Source organism: Eucalyptus grandis, chromosome 6 (assembly GCF_016545825.1).
Source record: "Eucalyptus grandis isolate ANBG69807.140 chromosome 6, ASM1654582v1, whole genome shotgun sequence".
Lineage (NCBI taxonomy): Eukaryota > Viridiplantae > Streptophyta > Magnoliopsida > Myrtales > Myrtaceae > Eucalyptus > Eucalyptus grandis.
Genome location: NC_052617.1, coordinates 54,455,523 through 54,475,215, shown reverse-complemented (window position 1 = coordinate 54,475,215; position 19,693 = coordinate 54,455,523). Strand labels below are relative to the sequence as shown.

The 19,693-nt window shown below is 38.4% G+C and overlaps 1 protein-coding gene across 1 annotated transcript; it reads left to right on the top strand.

Moving 5' to 3' along the window:
* Nucleotides 1-11,438: 11,438 nt before the first annotated feature.
* Nucleotides 11,439-15,446, top strand: LOC104450834 (ethylene-responsive transcription factor ABR1). Its single transcript, XM_010065537.3, has 2 exons — nucleotides 11,439-12,195; nucleotides 14,407-15,446. Exons 1-2 carry the CDS (start codon nucleotides 11,853-11,855, stop codon nucleotides 15,225-15,227), a joined length of 1,164 nt encoding a protein of 387 aa, XP_010063839.2. The 5' UTR covers nucleotides 11,439-11,852; the 3' UTR covers nucleotides 15,228-15,446.
* Nucleotides 15,447-19,693: the final 4,247 nt, after the last annotated feature.

Genomic DNA, 19,693 nt, shown 5'->3' with positions numbered 1-19,693 from the left:
TTGCCGGAAATGAATATGCAAACTAGTGGTTAAAGATTATACACTTGTCATTGAATGCCATAAAATATTGCTGGATCACATAAAGATATAAAACAAGAAAAATACGAAAACTTATTCTAGGTTCCAAGTTTTAGATTCTCAATTCCATTTGGAATCTAAAACCCATCTATTGAAACATGTTTCCCAATTTTTAGAACTTGAAATCTATCTTGTATATTCTAAAATTTGGACTAGAGCAATTTCCATTGGTCTAGTTCTTAGGTTCCCAATTCTATCCTGGAACTATGCCCATTATGCCCATCCCTAATTTATACATGTCTATTTCACTTAGTCTCAACTAGCCAAATCAAATTCCCACTAAATTCTAAATAACAACTTCCACCCCCCTCCCCTGGGTCTCTCTCTCACTTAGAAAATCCAACCTAAAAATTAAAATTGAAAGGTGAAGAAAGATCTCATATATATATATAAATCACACAAGTAAGTGATATGAGAATATTTAACATTCCTTTTCATGTGTAAACTGAATTAAGAATGATACGTGAAATGTGAGGAACAGAGTAGACGCACATGCACACGCGAAATAAATTAGTGAAGAACCTCATTCTAATACCCGTGCAAACTCGGTTCAGCCCGGGCACATTCTAACGAAACCTATGCCAAAAACGGGGTCCCTACACAATAGAATGCACAGAAAGCCGTAAAACTGACCATACAGCGCATTTCTTTGCACATATTCCGAGTTCCTCTTTCTTTTCACGCGCATTCTCTCTTGATCCCAATGCTAGTGGTTCTTTCACTGAATCTCATGTTACTGATCACTGTGCTGATGACCCTTCACCGGATGTGTTTGAATCCATTCCATCCATTCGTACCGATCCTGGTAAACATGGGAGTCGTAAGGAGGAGGAGGGCAGAGGAACTGGCATTTAATTGAGTTTCCTGGAGAGGAGGACCAGCTGGATGAAAGAAAAAGAAGAGTGCCATTGTTTCTTTTCAAATTGATATGGCTTCAGAGAATGGGGAAGGGATTAAGAGTATCCTGGATCCATGGCAACCCTGATTTCCAAGAGAACCAAAAGAATTGGCAAGCTTTAAAGGAAATAGCAGCTTCCATCATTTGTCCTTGGCTCTGTGTGGGAGATTTTAATGAAATAAAGTAGCACCATAGAGAAGAGGAGAGGCGATATGAAATCGGCCAGATGCATCGACAGTCTTAATGCTGTGATTTTGGACACACTGCTAAGGACGGACCTGGTCGATAAGGGTAAAAGATTTACCTGGTGTAACGATAGGGAGGATGGGATCTTAAAGGAAAGGTTGGATAGAGAGGCCTAGCTAATGTTTGCATGGAGAAGTCTTTAATCAACAACTTGCAGGATGGTGATGCTCCAGAGGCTGATCTGCAGGAGGTTATTTCCAAAGTTAGACGAGTCCTTGTTACAACAAGAGATGTACTGGCATCAACGAGCTCATGTCAATAGGGTTGACCATGGAGATAAAAACATTGCTTTCTTCCGTCGAGTAATTATTTCAAACAATATAAGTGATTATTTTTTTTCCAAACCACTCATTTTGTACGAAACAAATAAAATCCAAGAGAGAAATAAGAGTTCCCACCTTTCATGGAAAAAGAAGGCAGAGAATTGCAAGCCTCGTGTAAAATTTGAGGCAGGGGTCATGCCCTCACCATGAAGCCCAAGCGATGGTTGCAAACCTCAATGGCATTAGTAAGGGTCACAACCCTTGTTGATCTCCTTTGAGGGGCGACAACCCTCCCCAAATGTATCTCTCTCTTCAATTCTTTAATTTCAATTTAGGCCAGTTTGTCAAGCCAAACCGATCATGTCGGTAGTCTTATCTATACTTTGAAGAAAAAGATGAGCATAAATAACATAGGAACTAAATCTCTTTTAACCCAACAAGTGTTCACAAATGACATCGAAGTACATTCTCTTTATTCATTTTACATGTGTTTTCTTCGCCCACATTCCATGTATGACTCACGTTGCGAGCATATGGTATCAAGCATATGGTGCTGGTGATAGTGTATACTCCTTAGAGATGAGAATGGGAATTTGTTACGTGAATTCGGCAACATAAAACTGAAGGCCATATGAGAACAGGATCCGAGACAAACGTCGCCAATCTGACCAAATCAACATCGTTTCCAATCTTCATTGGAGTGCTCCGACCACTAGAGACGCACCACTATGAACACGAGGTGAAGCCGACGCACGAATCCCACCTCGCCGGCCCGGAGATTGATCTATCAGAAAGTCTAAGATGGCTTCATCAGTTCAGACCTCACCAGCCCACGCCATCTCAGTCCCGTTGACATGACACGATCTGGGTTCTTCAACGGGAATTTTCGAGAATGATAATCGCAAGTCCCAGGCGGCCGCCGTTGTCTCCACAGAGGGGACTGTAGCTGGAGGGATTGTTGAGCCTGCGAATCTTCCTGATGGCGATGGCAGCCGCAATCTGCATGCTTTGGTTCTTTCTGGCGGGAACGTGAAAAAGTGGTCCCGCGCGCCGTCATCCGAAACGAAATCATCTTCCAAAAAAAGAGCAAGGCTAATGATTGGTCATAATCGCCTGATCTTCTTCTAACGTAAGGTTCAAATAACTATTCAAGAACAATGGACCCTTCCCGATGTGCCTACTGCCTACTCTCTTCTCGTATTATGCACAATTGATGTTTCGAGAATATGATAATTATAAATTGATCAGTATGCGTGCAAGTGCTTGGACTATATTTGTAAACAAGAATCTTATTTCTATTTTAGAGCCAGTTTTCGATACTCAGTTTCGTGCACGTGCTTGACTCGGGGCCAATCGGGCTGCGCTAGGCTTTAAAAGACTTAAACAAGCCCACGCTCATGAATGAAATATAATTTTATTTCTATAAACATTTTCATAGGGCTTAATGAGCCACACTTCCGGGTTCAAAGAGGGAATTGATCTACGTTTGCCTAATTGAAAAGGATTAAATCCATTGGGCCCTGCTTGGAGGGCCTAAATTTATTGTCTAAGTTCATCCATTTGATGAACCGCCATGTTTGAGCTGATAGTCATATCTAACTCTAATTATGAAGTCATTGAGCAATATAAATGTATACTCACCATATATTTCTGCTTGAATATAGCTAGCGTTGGAAATTGCCCTGTAATTGAAACTATGTTCAGTAGTGCCCTCCTAGTTATTTTATGAAAAAAAAAAAAAAAGTTACTTTGCGCCCCTAGATTCCTTTTTATCTGGCATTAGCTTGACCAGTCAAATTCCAATTAGAAAACTAGAGAAGGTAATTTCAAATTCTGACCCAATGCTTGGAGTTCAACTTCTTTTTCATATATTACTCTTTTTTCCCTTGACCGAAAATAGATTGGATGAGAAACAAAAGAAGCCAATCCGATAAGAAGCACGCTCCCTTTTAATCCGAAATTACTTGTGAAGAGGAAGATAGAATCTCCACGACAGAAAGTCAAAACATAAGAAAAATAAATAAATAAAAATAAATTCCACATTGTTGAAAACGTGTCTCTACCTTTTCTTTTCTTTTCTATGTTTTTTAAATTTCCTTTTGTTAAATCTTCTACCTGTTCCTCGCGATTATCCTAAGCTTTGATTTTCCAATATTCAATGTCCAATCAATCTAATCTTCTGTGCATCCAGCATTGCTGTCGAGAATTATAACTAAAGAATGAAACTTATGCTAAGAATGGTCATTCTTTATGCTAATTTAAATGCTTAAGAGATCAAACCTAGTTCTTTCCTTCTTTTCGCCAGCCACCTTTACTTGACCTATCATGCCCTTTGTCCCTCGTGGTGAAGTCACATGTATTATAATCCAAATTTTCCTTACTCACATGGGTAGGTCATCGCCCTTTAATTATTAGGATTCTCTAAACGTGTCACCAACACTTTTGACTTTACTATGGGTCACATCACCAGGGCACGCCACCATATTCACATTCCAACGAACCTAGTCATATAGTCATGTCAATAAGCTCTATTTTCAATTTATTCGTATGTTTTAGAGATAATCCAATGGAGATAAATACCCAAAAAATCCTCAAACGATGGCTAATTCAGTTTTAAACCTTTTTTACAACGGTCAACTTAGTCCTATTTTTTTTTTTTTTTTTTGCAATGGCAAACATCTGTGACTAGCAAGGCCTTGCTCGCCCTTACCCGTCAAAAAAGACAAAAGAAGAACAAAATGAAATTTTTTTTTTTTATAAAATGTAAATATTGCTCACATTTGTATTGACTATGACGGCCGTGCCATGTATGATGGTCGGCGGCTGCATTGACGATTTCAGACTTAAATTGGCCAAAGGGCTAAATTAGCCGTCTAGAAAATGTTTCGAATTAAATTTATAAAATTAAAATATTTAAAATTGAATTTGCTACTATGGACAAATAATCTTCCTTCCTCATATGGTTTTTCGGTTTTCCGTGTTGTTTATGGAAGTATGAAGAGCGTGTTGTTTATGGTGAGGTCAAAAGTCATTACTCCAACTTGAAAAGAAAAAGCTGGAACATGCACCTGGCATTGATTAAATATTCAAATGACTACAGAGATGACCTCATCCAAAAAAATTCAGATAAAGCGAGCCAAACCCTGAATATCAATTACTTTCTGCGTCCCGTTCTCGACTTTTATTTTTCCAATAATCAAACCCGAAGACCGAGTCGAATCTCTTTAGGGGGGAGAATCAAGTCAATCAATGTGTTCCGCATGATGCAAAAATGATGAGATGAGAACTTGAAGGGGAGAAGGTCCAAGTCTCCGAGCAGAAAATTGTCTAGCCAAGCAGAATTTAATTTCGTATAACGTTGATAATCCAAGGAATTAATCAATGTATAATACGCATGTTAGACCATAAAGATGGCGGTTTAGGATCTAGGGAATCATACGATCATTGAATGGAGTTGTGGCACTTGCATGATCAACGGTCAAACCATAGTAGTCTGGAATTAGGCAAGAAATTGCCTCGAATAAGAGAACTTGTGTTCTAAGTTATTCGCTAGATTTTCTACTTGTATGTTAGGTCGCGATTTGTATTTTTTGTACACGAATGATTTGAAGGGTAAACTATGGATGAGGATGTCTACTACCATGCTCCATCTCATGTCCCATTCGCTAGATTTAAACATGTCCATTTCGCTTGGTCTCAATTTGCAAAATCAAATTCCTACAAATTCGAAATAGCAACTTCTATCCCCCTCTCTTGCTCTCTCTCTTAGAAAATTCAGCCTAAAAATTTAAACTGATAGATGGAGAGAGATTACATAAATATAAAAATCATAAAAACGCCAAGGTTAATACGAGAGTTTAACATGTCCTCTTACGTGTAACCTGGATGAGGAATGATGCGTGAATTTGAGGAATGGAGTGGATGCACACACGAAATAAACTGAGGAAGAATATGACTTTAATACCATGTTAACATATTTAATCTAAATGAAAAATTACAAAAAAAGTCATAAATTCATTTTTGTCCAAAACTTTTTTTTTTTTTTTGTCAATTGAGTTATAAACCTTTTCTAATTGTGTTAGTTTGGTCCATTCGACCAAAATTGGCCAGTCGGTGCTAGCGACAATTTTTTAATAATACTTTATTTTTTTGAATTATTTTATCTTTTTTCCCTCTCTCCCTCTCCCTCTCTTTTTGTCAATTGAGTCATAAACATTTTCTAATTGTGTTAGTTTAGTCCATTCGACCAAAATTGGCCAGTCGGTGCCAACGACAATTTTTTAATAATACTTTATTTTTTGAATTATTCTCTCTCTCTCTATCTCTCTATCTCTCTCTCTCTCTCTCTCTCTCTCTCTCTCTCTCTCTCTCTCTCTCTCTCTCTCTCTCTCTCTCTCTCTCTCTCTCTCTCTCTCTCTAGTTGGTCGCTGAATTATTGTCGATGTTGGCCGATGGTCACATTAGCACTGCCTTGCCAATTTTAATTGGATGGATTGAACTAACACAATTGTAAAATGTTTAAAATTTAATTGGCCAAAAAGATAAATTTATGACTAAATTGACAAATTCCAGTAAGTTTATAAATTTTTGGGTAATTTTTTTTGGGGGAGGGGTTTAGGGTAGGGATGGTGTGGGTTGATTACACTAGTTTGGAGCAACGAAGCTTGGGACAATGGTGATAGAGACGATGTTGAGACTCTCTCTCATAGGTTGAGCTTTCACAATGAATTATGTTCATTTGTTCTTTTTTTTTGTCAAAGAGCACGTTCTGTTTCTAATCACATTTTAATTTAATTCATTTGTTCTTCTCTTTTTTTTTGTCAAAGAGCACGTTCTGTTTCTACTCACATATTAATTTGCATCATTAATTAGTTAAATTTATAGTTAGAATCTCACACTCACAACCGGGCCTCTCATATTTGCATACTTAATGAAATAGTCATATTTCTGACCCAAAAAAAAAAAAAAAAAGGCACCAAAATAATTTAGTTTGAATTGTGCACCAAATCATGAACTTCATATGCAATCAATCGTCGCAGCCCATAACTGCTGTCGCTATTGATGCACGACCTCAATCTTGCCTCTCCCCACCCCGACTTTTCAAAACCATCCACCGGTCTGCCACCGCATTTACCTCAAGCCACCGTCCACATCGCTATCCACCTTGTGACACGTGCTCACACCACACTGATGTCATAAAACAACTTCTAATCGCCATGGGCTTGTTTATGCGGAGCCCAAAGAGCTCTGTGGCGAAGCTTACTGTGGCCATGGTTCTAGATTGGCTCGTCTGGCCTCGATTTGGACCACATTCGAGGTGGAGAGTGGCGGACCCCTAATATGAAGTCGGTGACCATTGCCATGGCAAATTGGCTTTGCACCGGTAACTGGCGAGTAGGAGAGAGGAGGCCAAGTAAAGGATGGTTCAAAACCATCCACCGGTAAAATTGGCTTTGTACTTTCGGGCCAAGGATAATTTGGGTAGAAAAATAGCAAGTTGGAAGACAAGTGAGCATCGAGCAGAGCATGATGCTACTTCAAATAAAGCAACGAAACTCAAGGTGTAAATTGCAGAATTTTAAAACGTGTAGGGTTATTTGATATGACGGCAAAACACAAGATGCTCTGCAATTTCCCTTATCTTCCTGATATGATATGGCCACGCAAGCTGAAGAAGGGAATAATAAAATAAAGGAAAAGAACCAGAAAAAGGGAGTAGGTAGACGTGCGCGTGTGTCGTCGTCAACCTAGATCTTGCGAGAAAAAGGATGAGCTTTTTTCTAGAAGATGTAGCTAGAAGGGCCCCCTTCAAAAGCAAAAGACGCAAGATAGAGAATACCTCCTCCCCAAGCAATCTCGTGTAGGGTAGACATGACTCGACGTGGAGTCCTAGCCTTCGTAGGTCGTGCCCTAATAATATTAATATCAACATCTAACCCCCACCCCCCCCACCTTAATATAAAGATACCCAAATCTCCACGTGTGGTTCTCAGATTTTCGTTGACCAACTTGGCCCACAGACTCCTCCTCATCTAAATCTCTCGTACGACACCATCTTACGTTTTAATAGGACACGAGTACACCCACCTTGATAACTACTAGGTTGCATGGAACAGGGTAAGTTTGGCCAGTTCCGGTCCATTTCACGCTTGTCTGATTAGTGTTATGATGCATCTGTTTTACAAAAAAAAAAAAAAAAATTAAAAAATATATATATATTTTTTTATAAAATAATCACTTGAATCACTCATAAATAAAGTCCAAACTGATACATTGATAACAAATCTAACTTTTGTTAGTTTTCGTTAAACTTTACCATTGAATTGTTGAATTTGATGACATTGGATAATTAATGAATATACCAATTTGAAGTTAGTTTGCAATTATTGTGGCATAAATTTGATTTGACGGAATTTAATTGAGAGTAAATTTGTCACAATTTTATCAATCTGAGGTTTTTATAATAAAAAATTAATTTGAGATAAATTTGTCATTGATATTCCAGTTTTAGATTTTTAGTAATAAAAAAATTAGTTTGTGATAAATTTGTCATACATGAAACCGATTTAGGATTTTTCGTGGTATTAATCATAAAATAAATGAATGAAAAATTATTTTTTCATTTACGAAAACATATTATCAATATGAAAATATTTATTATCGACTAATTATTTTAAGAGATATAAAGAATAGTTTCTAGGAAAATGTTGTACAAAAAATTAATCTTTCGAAAAATAAATGAAGCCTTGGGGCGTTCTTTCTTCTTTCGTCTTCACGGATTTCACATGGAGGCATATAACTTCCGAAAATCCTAAAATTACAAGAACATCTTGATCTCAATGTCAACAATCTTATCTTTGATGGTGCTTGAAACATGGGATTGACGAGGTGAGCGGCATTTAGGTGCAACGGAGAAGAGATAGAGGACTAGAGCATGTGATCGATCAATCGATCGAACAGCGCCTGTTAATCTTGGATTTAAGATATGTTCGAGATTAGATTCACGGCACAATTGGGGGAGAACGTTTAAATGAGATGCATGTGGATCCGATGACTTTAGACCCGAAATAAACGAGCGGATACGATCTCGTCAATTACCATGATTAATCTTCGAAATAGACAAGCCCTGACATGACACGCCGGCTAAGAATTTCATTCGTTTTGGAGGAGATAATGACGGGCGTCGCGACTTGCGATTTAAAGCTGCTCGAATTTTCCAAGGAGGAAAGATGCTCGCACTGAAACACATTCATTTGTCCTATTCGTGCGTTTACTAATATCTGCAAATCCATGCCAATCAGAGAGCGATTGCAGTGACTTTTATTTATACGTATTTGAAAATGTGTATGCTTGTCGAACTTGGGATTTTGACTTGGGGTCAATATGGAAAAATTTCGATTCTTCGAAACGTTGCAAAGGATATCAAAGGCATCCAAAGTTTTCCTTATAATTTTCGGAAAACTTCAAATACGTAATATTCCGTATGGGCAGAAAAAAGGTAACCGTCGAGGAAAAGAAAATGATATATTGAGTTGAATTGTATGAATTTTCACTGCAATCTATGGCTATTATTCGTTTTCCTAGCAGATCGATGATAAAGTCTATTGATAAGACCTCAACTAAATTTTCCCCAAATAGAGTATTTTTCTACAATGTACGCATTCCTCCATGATATGTACATGCCATATTGGCCAAATCTGTCAAAATGAGTTATAGACCTATTTTTTACTCATATTTGATGGACAGAGTTATTATATGAGTTAGTTATATTTAATAAATAGATATGAGCATTGTATGAATGTTAAATGGATCATAAATTAGTTTACAACTTAATTATACCAAAATCATCTTTATCACTCTCTCTTTGCTTTCTTTTGTCCTCGCTTGATTTTGTAGTTACTCATTTCGAATTCTCACCTTAGTTTGAGTATAAATTTTCCTAGATTAGGTTAAATATGGAAGTGTTTTAGTAATATGAGACGAGTTAATTTATGGCTCACTAAATCTACATTATATGAAAATAAGTGAAGACAAGTTAAATGGGTCTATTTGGATCAAATTATTTTCCATCCGACCCTACCCATCCAATTGACGGTTTTACCACATCAAATAAGGCTACGTTTAGTCATCCAGATTTCTAATTGGGATAGAATTATATAAGATAGGATATGAAATCTAGGGATTTTTTATATCCCGTTCATTGTTTGGTGAATCGCAGTATTAAAGTCAGATATATTCACATCATATCATGTACATTTTTTTTTTATATAAACGGCATATCATTATAAATGAACCTAAATGTTCATAAATGAAGATGGTGAAAATATCTCATAAAATTATTCCTTAATTTTTTTTATTTTTTTTTTTTTATATTATTTTCATTATTATTTCTTTTTTCCTCTTTCATCATTCTTTAATAAATTTTTATCAAATAGTAAAATGTACTAATATACCTAAAATACAAAAGTACTTGAAATATATAACAAATATAAATATTTAATTTATAGATTGAATGTTTATGATAAGATAGAATTAAAATTGAATATATAATTAAATAAGATTAATTAAAAATAAATTTTTAATTTCTTAAATTATATTTCAAATATTATTATATTGAAATATAATTTCAACTTTTTAATTTAATAATTTTTTATTTAAGAAAAATAACTTTCCTATTATGGATTTAGAAATCATATCCACATTTATCCCACCTCCCCATGGAATAATTTTATCATGTTTATATCCTCCTTATATCCGACTTTATCTTGTTTTGAACGAGCACCAAACGTAGAATATGATAAATCATATCATATCCCAAATTTTATCCCGACTACCAAACACAGCCTAAGTACTTGGAGGAGTCCGTATTCAAGCACGTGATGAGGCTACACTTCTTTGATTTACTTATAATGTATTTAATTCTTCTATTTTGGGTTGACTAGCGCGCTTACAACATTCAATTTGTTCAGACAGAAAATTCTGCCCCAAAAAGAGAAAAACAAAAGAAATATATATCAAAACATTCTGATGTTGCCTCAGATTAGGAAGATCAAATTATTCTTGTGCACAAAAGGGATTGGATTCAACTAACTCAAAAGTGGTCTTTATCAAGTAGCATTGCTTAGGTAAGTCGACAAACGTCAACTTAAGAAAACAAAGAATAGGGAGACAATGGAATATGATAAACTATGGTCAAACATACAATCCATTCAGTCTCATTCTATAACCACCATTATTTTTTCTTTTTCATTTTACCGGATCAAAACCCAATAATGTACTTAGCTCCAATGTGAAATGCAAATAAAAGTATACCCTAACTTTTTTTTTTACGTAACCTTTTCGAATTTGGTAAAAAATATATAATTTAAACAGAGCCCAAGTCGTACTTTAACTTTCTTCGCAGGCCCATTTTTCCAATCGGGTGGACTCCTCCCCAATCATATTCACACCCGCAAGCACCGACGGTGAGCCACGTGTGCATCCGTCCAACTCATTCCCATACGTTAAAGAAAAAGAGGTCAATTTGAACACAAATTCCTCCATTGCTAACCATTACACAAGGATTCCTAGTGTCATTAATTTAATATAGATGTAATTAAATATGACTGTCTAATCAAATAGATAACTTTTTAAAAGACTCTAGTCATTTCAAAAAATAAGTAAGAATTCAAGTCGATCACCTTTTAAAGGGTCTCGTTATTTCAAAAGAAAAATAAGAAAATTCATAACACACGGACATGTCCTAAATGATGTGTATTGGACCGAGCAGCAAATCACTTAAAAAGGAGAGAGAAAAATTCAACCGCAAGCAAGTTCCCTTCCCTCGATTAGCCCTGGCGACTACTCGGTCAAACCGGTGTGAACACGCATAAGGCGGCATCTTCTTATTCTGATCTTTTCCACTTTTGTCCTGCTCCCCTTTGCACAGAGAAAGAGAGAGAGAAAGGGGCACGCATGCATGAATCTTTATAAATTCAATTGAAAGGGAGGAGCCTCTCGACTAATCCTGTAGCAATGGCGGCTGAATGAAGCCGACAACAGTCCCCTTCATATAAAGAAAAATACATTCGCCGGAAACCCAAGAAGGAAAGGGGGTCTTCTCTCTTCGCTCTGTAGCGACAAAGAGGAGTATCTCTGTAAATCAAGCAAGCCCTCTCTTTTTCCTCTTCATAATTGAATCCTTTTTGGCGGAAAGCGTCGCATGTTCATGCGCGCTCATTATAAAAGTGGCGCACCGTCGGAGCAGAGGCGAGTACGTGGCCCATCCGCCCGCCGCAGAGGCCGCGGGTGATGAGGAGGAGGAGGAGGAGGAGACGCAACCACCGCCGGTGCAGCACCGACTTCTGAACCAGCAGCAAACGCAGCTGATGGAAGAGGCGGTCATGCCGATGTACTCGCCATACTGTCCCCCCGGAGAGACGTCGGCGATAGTGTCGGCTCTAACGCACGTTGTCACGGGGACCAGAGGCGGTCAGCATGGAGGAACTTACCAATCGACATTGGCTCCTTCATTGGCTTACGATTCGGCGTCGGCCGGCAGCTCATCACAGCTTCCATGGACTTATATTGGGCAAAAGAGAGAGCGTGACGAAGCAGGGAGTTCATCACAATTTTTGGCCGAGCCTCCTTTAAGTCAGAGGGATTACTATGGGATCTATGGTGGCAGTGTTACATTAAGAGAAACCTCTGCTATTTCCGCTTCCTTACCTGGTTCGTCCCTCATTCTATCTTTCCTCCTCCTCCATCTAATCCTCTATTTTCTTAATAATTACTAAAGAAATGATTAGCATCAAGCGTTTCAACAGAGAGAAAAGACAGAGACGAAAGTCATTATTTATATACCCACCGTTAATGGAGAAAGCTATTTGCCCATGCAGTTTTAAGATTTAGATCTTGATAACATGAGTAAAATCTCATTTATACATATACGTAGGCAATGATTTCTCCACTGACTATTTCATAAATAGAACAAATAATTTCTTTTTTTCTATCTGTTAAATACTCTATTATTATCCACAAACAAAAAAACTTCTTATTTTGATTCTCAGAGTAGTGGAATGGCTAAAGGTTTACCCCTAAAATCCAAGGGACTTATCATTAGATCTTTGTATAATACTTCCTTGGATGGATCTAGCGATCCTGTTCACTAATTATTCTTCTTTTCTTTTTCTTTCTTTTTTTTTTCTTTTTTTTTTTGTGTTCATCTTTCATCTTTGAGCGTTAGGGTTTGCTTGGATCTCAAGATTTACCCTAAAAGCTAAGCAACTTATCATAAGATCAATGATGTTCGTGTAAATTTTTCCTTAGATGGATCTAGCAATCTTCATCGCTAATTCTTATTTTTTCTTTCTTTCATTCCATTTGTGTTCATCTTTCATCTTTCATCTTTGAGAGCTAGGGTTTGCTTGGATCTCAGAGGTTTACCCCTAAAATCTAAGCAACTTATCATAAGATCAATGATGTTCGTATAAATACTTCCTTAGATGGATCTAGCAATCCTCATCACTAATTCTTTTCTTTCCATTGCTTTTGTTTTTAAGAACTAGGGTTTGTTTTCTTGAGGTTTCCATTGCAAGATTTTGTGTTCATCTTTCATCATCTCTCATCGCTTTTGTGTTCAGTCTTTGCTAGGGTTTGTTTGGATCTTGAGGTTTACCCCTAAAATCTAAGCAACTTATCATAAGATCAACGATGTTCGTATAGATACTTCCTTAGATGGATCTAGCAATCCTCATCACTAATTCTTCTTCTTTTTTCTTTATTTCTTTCCATTGCTTTTGTGTTCATCTTTCGTCTTTGAGAACTAGGGTTTGCTTGGATTTTGAGGTTTACCCTAAAATCTAAGCAACTTATCATAAGATCAATGATGCTTGTATAGATACTTCTTAGATGGATCTAGCAGTTCTCATCACTAATTCTTCTTCTTCTTTTTTCTTTCTTTCCTTTGTTTTTGTGTTCATCCTTCATCTTTGAGGGCTAGGGTTTGCTTGGACCTGGGTTTTCGCCATTTTCTAAACCCTAAACGCTAAGTTTCAGTATATGCTACAGGGCTCATTTACTTCCCCTGCTTTCATATCATACTTATATGAACCTATATATTGTATTTAGTATGGCATGAAGCGATTACTTTGTTTTATCCAACCACTTTTCTAGCGATGAGCTAAGAAGGCCATCTCTAGGTTTTCTAACTTTGCATGCGTTGGCTAGTCATGATCATCTTCTTTTGTAGCCATTCTTTTATTTCGATGGAAGAAAATAAAAGATTTAGACATGACATCTATACAACGGTATTAAATTATATTCCCTATCGATTAATGAGATGATACACCGATCTTAAAATTGAAACACTATAATATCTTCAAGGGTGCAATACATTTGAAGACTTCTAGGTAGGATAATGCTATCACGATGTAATTAGATAGCTTTTTTTTATCTTTATTCATTTATAGATTCTAACGGAACATTGGTGCATTTCAAGAACTGGTCTTTTTCAGGATGATAAACAAGAATTAAATTGAGCCGAGTGCTCATCTTTGCTTTGAAAGTGGAATTGAGTTATGGGATAATTAATATTGTGATTAACAAAAATGTCAATATGCCATAATTAGAGGTGTCATCTACTTGATTCGGTTTGATTTTTCAAGAAATATAAACCATTAAGGTGTGTATATGATAAGATAACAAAATAGTTGTAGTTCATTATACTAAATACGACGATACTAACCATTATTCCGACATAGATGATATTAAAAATAATGTAATGACGAGTGTATATCTTTATTATTTTAATTTTTTTTTAACTATTAGATTAATATTCCCACGTTTCTTTTTTAAAATTAAAAAAGTGCCTCTGCCTCACGTAGAACGTGAGCTTCCGAGAATTGCCGGTGACGAAAACGCGTATGTCCTTTCTCTATACAGGACTCCAGGCAAGGACTGTCGCCGCCACCTCCAACGTCCCGCCGCCACCTTCTGGAGCGGGCCCGCCGCCCTATGAGGGCGGAGAGAGGAGGAGGAGATACAGGGGAGTGAGGCAGAGGCCGTGGGGGAAATGGGCGGCGGAGATCCGCGACCCCCAAAAAGCCGCAAGGGTCTGGCTAGGAACCTTCGACACGGCGGAGGCCGCCGCCCGGGCGTACGACGAGGCCGCCCTCCGGTTCCGTGGCAACCGTGCCAAGCTCAACTTCCCTGAAAACGTCAGAGTCATCCCGCCCAACGTCCCGACTTACGGTTCCCCTGCCGCCGCCGCCGCGACCCTCGCCGCCGGCTCCGCTCCTCCGGCGATAGCGGCGGGTCAGCTAGCTCCTCCGTATGCGGGGGCGGTCCCGCTATATCCTAGAGGATCTGAAGGCTTCAATTTGGGGGACTACTGGGAGTACTCTCAGCTTCTTCAAGGGCATAATCATCATCAACCGGCGAGCTTGATGGAGCAAATGATGTATTCTTCGCAGATGGCTTCTTCACACTCGTCGTTATCATTGCCTTCTTCATCTCCGCCGCAGCCGCCGCCGCCGCCTCCTTCTTTTCCTTCATCAGATTTATACGGGTCTTCGTCATCATCTGGTTTTGGCGGCGCTTCTTCGTTTTCTTCTTCAGTTCCTCTGTTTTTCCCTCAGCAGCCCCCGTTAGGATACTTCCGGCCTCCGCCGCCGCGGCCCCCGCACGACCAGGGAAGCGGCGGGGAAGACTCTGAGCCGCCGCCGTCATCGGATTCAAGTCATTACCATTCATCAACCAGTTGAAATTCGGGTTTTTTATTTTTAATTTCTATTTAGAATCATTCTTTTGGAGGGGGGCTGACGGTTTTCAGAGCATTGTTTAGTACTCTTTCGGGATGAGGATGATGTTTTTTTCCCGTGGACACTACTTTTACACGCAAAGACTTTTTTTAGTCATCGGGATTTGTTTCAGCTAGTGTCCTATTTTCTTATTCTTTATAATATATTGCACTTTTTAGGTCTTGCTCAACCTAATTATATGGATAACAACACAAATGATCCCAGAATTATAACCAAAGATCCAATCGAAACCCTGAATTCTTAATTCATTCAATGTGATCTTTAAATTTTTGGTATACATTCAATGTAGTCCATGAAATTTATGAAAATATTCAATGTTATTTTCATTAATTTAAGATTATGGATAACATTGAACATTTTAGAGATTAAATAAAACATATACTAAAAGTCTAATAATTATATTGTACATTAAATTGAAATTAAGAGATTATGTTGAATAAATTAAAAGTTGAGAAATTATATTGTACATTGAATCAAAATTGAAGAATCATTTATGTTAATTTCCCGTCTAAATGATTTTAGTGTACTTTGTCTGTGACTGTGCACATAAATTTAACCATTTGCTCTTCTTTCCACTCGATAAGTCGTGCTCGCGCAGCACATAAATTTAACCATTTGCTCTTCTTTCCGCTCGACAAGAGCTCCTTAGAATCAGAATGAGGCACATACAATGGATAGCTTGACCCACAAGAGCCGCTAGATTTGACGGGTCCCATGATTCGCTTTTTCGACGGCGACCCGTTCGTCGGTGTGTACCCAGCACATTAAAAGGGCCTTCGTAGGTCCAAAGTAGTGGACGAGGAGAATGAGATACGTGCTGACGAAATGGACTCAACGATGTAACGTGTGGGTCCATCTTAGACAAAAATCACGAGTCGAATTCTCTCCCTTGGGAAGATGGGAACTTTTGGACCACAACCGATTTTTTAGAATTGAACATCGCCCTTTTAACGATCATGTCGGTCTTAAAGTATTTAAAAAAGAAAAAGGGAAAAAAGAGGGGGATCGAGTGCCTTGGCAAATTAGCAAAATGGGAAACGTGTGGCGACATGCTAGCTTTTTTAAAGGAGAAGCTTTGGTCAGCAACTCACACGATGCATGTCCTGTTCACACCACGAGTCTCCAGTTGAAGACGCCCCTTTAATAAGATACAAGCTCCTTTTGGGGGGGTCATTGCTCAAGTGAAGAACGCACTCGTCCACCTCAATCGACACGTAAATTCGAATCGCACCAACCTCAGCGCAATTTCTTGGGGCCACTTTCAAGAACATGGATCATATGCCTCCAGTAATTCTCCAATTTGCGTGAGATGAGCAAGACTACCAAATTTAAATGGAGATTGGTCGGATACCAACACGTGCCTATTAAAAGAAGATTACTTTTGTTGGAATATTTGAATATTAAATCATCATGTAATCCAATAGTTTAAGTTTTGAAACGGTTGACAGTGATTTATAAATTTTTACACCTTTATGTTAACGATCAACCAACTGATTAATGGCTTTGAAAGATTTTTTGACTGTGCCCAAATTAGAAAAAGAAAAAAACTTAAAAATTTGTAGTGATGATTATATTTTAATCTATATAATGAGGTATGTGTAAGGAAGTGGAGAAGTCGGAGGCATTCATGGCTGTTGGTTTGGCAATTCGAGTCGTGTCATGTTAATGGTACTGTCAAAAGAAGGGCATATTAGGTTAGCTAATTCGAACACAACAATGTTAAATTAAAGTGTCGATCTCCCTCACATAAATATGACGCATCTAATTAAGCATTTCACATGAGATGATATGAATAGTACCATTATGGAATGCATCACGGAGACGAACACCACATGATACACACATTTAACAATTATGTCCACACAACACATTGACCCGCATTCGCGTGCTTCACAATAGAATGAAGACATAAGATCACTTCCACATCAAAACTTAAAACAAAAGTTCAAAGCTTTCTTGATTATGATGTTCTAAACGTTTGCATCCTCAAATATGTTTCAATTTTCTCTTATTTTCTTAGTATGTGTGCTATTTTATATAATTCTTTTGGGTAAAAAAGTCATATGATGCCAATATTAAGGATGTTAAAACATGTTTAATAGCACAGTACTTAAAAATGACATGCTAACAACTTAATCAAAGTCAATTTGTATCTCAACAAGATCAAGCGAGTCAATCTGCATAAGACCAATCCTTGTCGTGTGATAAACGAGTCAGCCCCCTTTCACGAAAATAACCCTTTAACTATGCCAGATTGGCATTTTGTTTAAGTAAGTGAATTCCCGAAATGCTAATACTAATCTCATGAAACAACCCTATTCTCATGCATTTTGCATGTCAAAATGCTTCCTATACTGACTATCGATATCCCCCACGAGTGCCACCACACACCTTTTTTTCCGGATTGATTAAACTAATGATGCTATTTATCCCAACTGTAGATGAATAACGTGTCTCCATTCAATTTTTTTATTATCTCTAAACTCGAAACGATTTGGAGTGTGAATAGATAGGTAAGCACAGCTACCCCAATTTTTCTTGTCCACTTCCTGTCCCGAAATGCACGGCCATTCTGTCGCCGAAATCATGATGCCACACGGCTGCTGAAGTAAAGCTTACGTTAGCCTTGGGGACCAGGTCAGATGCCCGAGGTCGATCCAAACCGACCCATATCACCACGTGTTGTGCTAATAATAATCCTCAGATGGACGACAGACGACATTGCTAATGGACTCGTCAGAATCTAGGGGTCGGGCCGAGAAACATCTAAGAAAGTTAGGCAAACTCCCATGGGATCGCGCCAAAAAAAGGCATCGACGTGTCGAGTCGTCGTTGGCCAAGAGCCATCGGAACACGTGCTTAAAACTGTGCGCCTTGCGACTTCGAAAGGGTGGAATTTCGAATTTGCCGGTGAGGCTCGATGGAGGGTCGTGGTGGGTCAATTGGTGGTTTACCTACCTTTTCTGCTAAGGTGGATCCTCCTTGTCTTTGGACGTGGTCTTTGCTCAGTGGTGTGCGCGGGAATCGATGACGGAGTTCGTGTTCAGATAGCATGCTCGTAGTTTCGAATTTTCAGGAGTACTTTGATTATGCTGTAGACATGGATGATGCGGCTCAAGTTTTGGAATGGATATATGTTGGGCGGAGGAAACGCGTTATGATGATGATGACGCCTAGGTGGATGCAAAGTGCCTCATTCGCTTAGAGGGTTGTCATTAAAATATGAAAAAGGGTGCACGCTAACAGATAAATAATTGACTTATTTGTAATGATTCTCTATATATGGACAGATAAAAAGGATGTGCTTAGTGCTAGTTCACAGTCGTATGAAAAGAATTTACCCTTTGAGAAGTCTAAAACGGGACGAACAACGAAAGATGCTCTACAGATTAAATCTTGAATAAACAATTGGCATAACTCAAAGCTGTTGCTTCACCGACAAGGAAGTGAGTTAGTTCATACTGTCGGAAAGCCCGGAAAGCCCACGTTCCCATGGTTACTTGATTGACGTGATCAAATGGTATCTTTATGTTTTTTTTAATCTATGGAATTTGTCTCTCATGATCTTGTTCGTCATTGAAGGCTGCATCTGACATTTGGACGATGAATTATTTCACCAAGGGGAGTCTCTAATCGTGGCCTAGGAAAGCGCCAAATGATGTCTAGTGGTTAGGAGTTAGGTCAAGGATAGAGGTTTGGTCAGGTCGCGGGATGCTACGTTTCGGGAAACCAAAGATGACAGGTTCCAAGATTTGAGAAAAAGTAGGCAGAATCTGAGGAGGGCCTTTGCCTCGGTTAGATGATTGAGAAATGACCACGACCTAACTCCAGCACAGAAAGATTGTTACTTTATGGATTAATATTGGGTCTTCAGCTTCTAGCACTAGGTGTTCAATAATGTTTAATTGTCCCTATTTTAACTCAGCTTAAGTGGAAGGCAAAGAAGGCCTCCTTCTAGGGGGGCCCGAGCCATCAATGAGATACCAGTCTAGAAGAGTTAGAATTCTAACCTTGTGTCAGGACTTACGGGCCAAGGGACAGTTGGGTAGACAATTTCTATGGGGCATAGGCCTCCCAAAAGGTAACGGAGGCATGCAAAGGTTTCCTCGGGCCGGATATGCATAATGATACCATCAGCGCTTTAGGGCGACCCTAAGATATGTTTTCTGATACCGCTATACAATTACAATCCGCCTTTGCTCAATGGATACAAAACACCCATGCTTTGGCGCCTGCTGCAACAGCCCCTGGTGCAACAGCAAGCAAATCTGTTACCATTATAACAAGCCAGTCATGTTTTAGTGTTTGGCACTTAAGTTGAACTTGGTAGCCAAAACAAAACCGAATACTAGATTGGGTAACAAGTTTTTCAAATTATTCATATCCTCTCGAAGATACTGGATAACTAT